The sequence below is a fragment of the Carlito syrichta genome, unplaced genomic scaffold, assembly GCF_000164805.1.
Source record: "Carlito syrichta isolate Samal-C Ts95f unplaced genomic scaffold, Tarsius_syrichta-2.0.1 Scaffold271413, whole genome shotgun sequence".
Classification (NCBI taxonomy): Eukaryota; Metazoa; Chordata; class Mammalia; order Primates; family Tarsiidae; genus Carlito; species Carlito syrichta.
In genome coordinates this window covers 142,936-149,492 of record NW_007215509.1, presented here as the reverse complement: position 1 = coordinate 149,492, position 6,557 = coordinate 142,936, and the positions used below count along the sequence as shown (strand labels likewise).

Sequence of the window (6,557 nt, the reverse complement as noted above, 5' to 3'; positions counted from 1 at the left end):
CCCCGCCCCCGCCCCGTCTCTGCCTGGGCTCCGGGGCTCGCGGGCAGCGGCGCCTCTCTCTCCCCGCCCCTCGCCTCGGCCCTTTCTCTTCCCAGCTCCCCGGCGGCTCGGCGGCGGCCTCGAGCATGAAGTGCAAGCCGAACCAGACGCGGACCTACGACCCGGAGGGCTTCAAGAAGCGGGCGGCGTGCCTGTGCTTCCGGAGCGAGCGCGAGGACGAGGTGCTGTTAGTGAGTAGCAGTCGGTACCCGGACCGCTGGATCGTGCCGGGCGGGGGCATGGAGCCCGAGGAGGAGCCGGGCGGTGCGGCGGTCCGAGAGGTGTACGAAGAGGCGGGAGTCAAGGGGAAGTTAGGCCGGCTCCTGGGCGTGTTCGAGCAGAACCAAGATCGCAAGCACCGAACGTACGTGTATGTCCTGACTGTCACTGAGCTGCTGGAGGACTGGGAAGACGCGGTTAGCATTGGGAGGAAGCGAGAGTGGTTCAAAGTCGAAGATGCCATCAAGGTTCTCCAGTGCCACAAGCCCGTGCATGCCGAGTACCTGGAAAAACTAAAGCTGGGCGGTTCCCCAACCAATGGAAACTCCATGGCCCCGTCCCTGCCAGATAGCGATCCCTAGTATGTACCGCTCGCTCCCGCACAGCCTGCTGATTGTCCGCCTCCCTTGAAACCAGCCCTGCCGGGAGCACCCCTCGTGCCATGTGCGGGCTCACGGGGAGGAGGGCGGCTTCTTTTGTTTCCTTGGCAGACCTCTGAATCACGCTTGCAAACTGTCTCCGTTGCCAGGCGCTGCTTTCAGACAATTTGCGCGTTTTTCAGACGCTTGCACACCCGCTTCTTGGTTACGCTGGAAGATGTTTCCGTGAGCCAAAGCCGCTTGCGATTTTTTTTAAGGTGCCTTGACTGCTCTCCCTGCTTTTGGGGGGTGTGGGGGGCGTGTGGGTGCGTGGGTGCGTGGGTGCGTGTGTGTGTGTGTGTGTGTGTGTGTGTGTACGCGCGCGCGCATGCACGCGCGCGCGGGGGTGGGGGGCGGGGGGCACGCGCCCCGTCATGTTTCGGGCCCCTTTCTTACATCTCGCACACGCTCGTGCGTGAGTGTCGCCTGCGCATTTTCGATGCCAGTCTTGTGCTTCGTTGTGTCGCGGAGGCCTGTGAAGTCCGACCAGCTTGGTTGTGTGGGCGTCTCTTAGGAGTATTTTTCTCTGAAGTTGTTCTCGCCTTTGTGGCGTCCGCCCCTGTCAGCGATCCCTGCGGTGGTGGGAGTGGGCTGCACACATCGGTCTCGAATTTTTTAAAACGGGCGAAATTGCACGTCTCGTGCACCCGACAGGAATTCTAGCTCGAGAAATGTGATCTGATTGGCCCTTTTCGGAAATGTCTTTGTCTGTTCATACCGAGATCGTGTGGGTTTCACCACATTTTCACAACCGGTCGTTTGTCGCTGCTGACTTGCGAGGGCCACTTGCCCTGTGCGCAGTGTAACAAGGTGTTGCCTTATAGCGTAGACAGTGCTGGCGAATTGGTAGCCAAACACGTCTTGATGCACACGTCTTGTCACAAAAACTGTATTCCTAGAATGCGATGTGGCACGCTCGACTTCCAGCCCCCATCGCCCCTTACCCGGCACCCTAGCGGAACCACGGTTTTCTCAAAATCCGCTGGCCTTTGTGAGAAAGTTATCGCCCACCTTTGAATGTAGTGGTTTCCCACTTCGACCTCCCTGACTCCCGGTAGCCACAGGAATGGACTCCCTTGTGGCGAGACCACCCGGTTGGGTGAGTTGGCTCTCTGGACTTTCAGCTGCTACCGACGTCTCAAACTGTTGGGATACCTGAACAATCCTTTTCCAAGACCGAGGGTCATTTTTTTATTTCCTTGGTCGCGTGGGACCACCTTTGTTTGGGTGCCAAATGCAAAGCTGTTACGTTTGCCTCAGTACTTGCTTGAAATCAGGAATCCCATCTAGGATACAGAAATCTCTCTTCTGGAACTTCCTCTGTTCCCCCAGCCCTGTCTGAAATGAGGTAGAAGGAAAGCCTACTTTGTGAACAGGGCATTGGGCTGGAAAGGTCATTCCTGATTTTTAGGGCATCCTACAGTATTTCATATCTCAACCATTATTGGTACATATTTTGGGTCACTTAACTTTTTTGGTTCACTGTTATGCACTATTAAGAAGTTTCGGGATTCACTGTATAAAGGCTAGATTCCTTTCCTGGAACTCATCTTCTCGCATGATATTGAGAAAAAGGCTACTTTGTGAAGATAGTATGAGTGGGGATACCTTTCTCCATATATCACATAACATCTTAAATGTATTCTGCACACCAATGATAAATGTATGAGGAAAATAATTAAATATTCTGTAATTCTACAAATTCACTTTTAAAAAGAACACAGTCGCTGGTAGAACTGAATATTGTTACTTAAAAAAATTGGTGTCACTGCTTTTAAAATAAGTTAATTGCCATATATAAATATGTCTAAATAAAGTATATGTAGTTAACAAAATTAATGTTGTCAAGGGAATGATTTGAATTAAAAAATCAATAGCTTTAAAGAACCAAGCATATAATTTTATGTTCTAAATTATGAAGAATTATCTAATATTATCACATTTTACCTGTCTTTTTATAGAAAAATGTCTTCCTATTTTTTAAACAAACTTTTAAAATTCCCACAAGTTGAATTTTTCTATTCCAATAATTCAAATCGACTAACAGATGTTCTCGGTAACCTGAGGTTCTTCAAAGTATACACTAACAGCAGAGAAATGGATTTTTCTTTATTACTTTATTTCATGCATAAAACTATACAATGCGGCAAGTACCTGGGAGTTTCAATTCATACATAGCATTCTTGGAGATAATAATGCACAATATTGTTTTGCCTTTTGATCTATGTATTTGACAAGTGAAAAGTAAAGTATTGATGGTAACTGACTCTTAAGAATTGTTGGACTGTAATCTGCTGTTTTATCCGGAATCATTTGGATTGATTACTGTTACCTGCGAGGATTTTCTTCAGGGTCCAGATGCCTTCGGTTTATAGAATTTGTAAAACTTCCAAGGCTTTCATTCCTAAATTACAACAGAACATTTTAGTCACCACATTTTAAAGTAAACTTTCAAACTCACATAGATAGTTCTCGTTAAATATACTTCTAGAGTTCAATCTAGAAAAAACTTAAATGAAAGGGCCCAAATAGCCTTTCATTTTAAAAGAGTAATCCAAAATTTTAGAGTAAAGCTGTTGATACAGAGGTAAACCGAATGGTGTCTGTAACTTCCATTCTCCAAAATTCTGATGCACTGTAGGATTTTCTTACAGTCATTACATAGTACCTATGCATTATTTATGTGATAGTTGCAGTAAAAATATACAGCTGAATTTTTCAGCTCATTCCCTCCCAAGTAAAAACAGTGTACTTAAGGTAATTAAGACTTTCAAACATAAAGTAGAAACTTTTCAGAATGTTTCTTAAAAGGCTAATTTTCTTCCCCCACTGTACAAGTGCCTATTCTTTCTTATCCTAAAAGCAGTTTGAAGAAGACATGATGGAGTAAAGGTAATTTTGTTACACTTGATACAAAATTTGCTTTGAATGTCTCTCATATTTTCTAAGAAACCTATTTCTGTTGATCAGGTTACTGTTGAAAGAAGTAACCCTGGAAGGGCTAAGGGATGGCTATAAATATTTTTAAGTCCATTGTATGACTTTATTTGAAATGATTGTTGTAAAGATTTCAACATTTTAGAAATATCAATAAAAATTTAAGTGTGTAAGAGCAGGAACTTGTACGAGCTTGCAAAGTAGCAGCAACATTAGCGGGCCCTTGTGGGACAGATGGCTTAAGGGGCTCTGAGAATGGAGTTACTCCTCCTCTCACTTGCCTTTAAGTGGAGTTTAATCGTAAGAAAGCAATTCCTCCTTCAATAATTATTGATTTGGAAAAGGGAGGTGAAAATGCTGCTTTAAAGCCTACAGTACTAACAGCTAGCCACAGTTTTCTTTCTCAGTGTTCCTTTTGTGGAGACACCAGGCAAAATAAGTATTCTCAGCATCATTCTAGTATTGTAATCTTTCTGAATGCCTGTTGGCCTGTTAGAGTGTTAACTTTTTGAACACTAGGACCCAGCCTGAATCCTTCCCATGTCCTCAGAGCCTACAACAGTGGCTGGAATTTGGAGACGTCTGTCATGGATCCATAGATTAGAAATGTCTGCTACCAGTGTTTTTCTGATTTCTCAGCTGTATAATATAACTGAGACAATTCCCTTATGCTCTCATCTGGCTTCACAGTGGAACTGCCCTGGAAAATTCACTGAAAACTTTCCCAGTTCGGAGTGGTTGATGAACCATAGTGGGTCCTCAATAAATAAATATTTGTTGACTAGAGGAGTTGATGAACCAATAAAACCCTATTAATAAGATTTTTTTTAGGTGAATGGCATAGATGTTGAGATTTGCTTTGGAAGAATCAAGTGTGTGAACCCAATGATGAATCGAATTGTGAAGCACAGGTGAGCTTGTTCACACTCCAAGGATATAGCTCATCCTATGCTTTTGGACACTTCTTCCCTGTTTATTACAATGACTATTTTCTAGGTTGTTGCACTGCCACTGTATCTGTACCGAATTCCAATTTGGCACCTTTGGCTTTTCTTGTACTTTTTATGGTTATGTGTCTGTATTTCCCACCAGATTATATGCCCTCAAATGCAAGGAACTTCTTTCCCTTGTCTGTTTACATATCTTGCATATAAGACATTGCTTATAATATGGTAGGCATCACTGAAGTTTTGTTTAAATATTTTGTAATGGTACTGAATGGTAAGCATTCTCCTTCTAATCTGTCTAGTGTATATGTGGTTTTTGTATATCAGGTGTCATATAATTGTTTCAAGGCAGCCGTGAGATATTAGGAAGCAAAAATTCTTACTCATATGTCTGTGTCATCCCAGACATATGCCTCCAGATGGCAGTATACTACACCACCTATAAAATATGTTTGCAAAACTGGGCACAGTGGGGTGTGCCTGTATCCCAACTACACAGGAGGCTGAGACAGGAGGATTGCTTGAACCCAGAAGTTTGAGTCCAGCCTGGGCAACATAGCAAGATCCATCTCTTAAAAAAATTATATATATTTGCCAAAATTTTGAACCTAAATTTGGTCATGTCTCTAGAAATAATTTCTAAACTATAGGAAATACAGGGGACAGAGAAACATTATTTTGTACCACAAAGAAATCAGAATCCAGACTGCAGGAAATTCTACAGGACAAATGACCCAGTTTCTTCAGTAAATAAATTGCAAAGATGAAATAAAAAGATGGAGGTTGAACCTGTAGATTAAACGAGACTTAAGAGACATATTAACCAATTGTATGAACTTTATTTGAATCCTGATTTGGCCAAATTGTAAAATGAATACATTTATGAGACTATTGGGATAATTTGAACATTGACTGGATATTTGATGTTAGTTGAGATAATGGTTTTGTGATTATATTGGAAACAAGAGCCCTCATCTACATTCTCAAGTATTTATGGTTGAAATGATTTTGATGTCTGGAATTTGCCTCAGAGTAATAAAGCTTGATGTTAAGTGCATTTTTAAAGTAAGATTGGCCTTGATAATTGTTGAGGTTTTGTGATGGTTAAAATGATGGTTCATTATATATGATCATTTCTACTTTTGTATGTTTGACATTTTTCATAATAAAAAGTTAGTGAAAATAATTACTCGAGTTCTTCTTGGTAATGCTAATATATAAGGGGGAGAGAGGGAAAAAAAAGAAAAATTTTAGATTGTTTAAAAAATGTTGGCTCTGGGGTACCAGTTTTGGCCCAAGAAGTGAAATGCCCCAAAAGAGAAGGGGGCATATCCGGGAGTAGTTAATGGTTCCCTTGCCACAGACCAAAGTTAGAAGATTCTTTTTTAATTTGGCCCACTGAACAGAAAAAGTTAAATTTTTATTTCTACTGGAAAATGAGAATGGATTCTCACATGGTATTGAGCAAGGGTTTTGACAACATCTACAGTTCAGTTCATATCAATGTGAAAAACCAAAGGGATGGAGCCTCCAATGAGTAAGTTTATAGAATTTTCTAAAAATCCATATAAGTCATTATTTGAATACTTTTTTTTTTTTTTTTAGTTGGGAGTCCCAGTCCGTCGCCCAGACTGGAGTGCAGTGGCACACTCACGGCCACCCCAGCATCGACGTGCTGAGCTGAGGCAATCCTTCTGCTTCAACCTTCCAAGTAGTTGGAACTACAGGAGTGCACCACCATGCCTTGCTTTTTTTAAAAATTTTTTTATTTTTATTGTAGAGATGTGGTCTCGCCAAGTTGCCTGGACTGGTCTCAAACCCGTGGGCTCGGGCAATCCTCGCACCTCAGCCTCCCAAAGTGCTGGGATTATAGGCATGAGCCACTGCTCCTGGCCCTTGAATACTTTTTTTTTTAGGGGAACAATAGCTGTAGAATTGTTAGGTGCACACATCCCACACACACACACACACACACACACACACACACACACACACA

At 42.7% G+C, this 6,557-nt stretch overlaps 1 protein-coding gene across 2 annotated transcripts; it reads left to right on the top strand.

Moving 5' to 3' along the window:
• The first annotated feature begins 114 nt into the window (after positions 1–114).
• On the top strand, positions 115–5,734 carry LOC103254152 (diphosphoinositol polyphosphate phosphohydrolase 3-beta). 2 transcript variants are annotated; one of them, XM_021709663.1, is made up of 2 exons: positions 115–619; positions 4,446–5,734. In XM_021709663.1, coding segments are annotated over exons 1-2 (495 nt in total). In that variant the 5' UTR covers positions 115–125; the 3' UTR covers positions 4,447–5,734. The 2 variants fall into 2 exon arrangements, with proteins under 2 accessions (XP_021565338.1, XP_008050484.1); XM_008052293.2 differs by lacking the exon at positions 4,446–5,734 and having other exon boundaries at positions 115–620.
• The last annotated feature ends 823 nt before the right edge of the window (positions 5,735–6,557 follow it).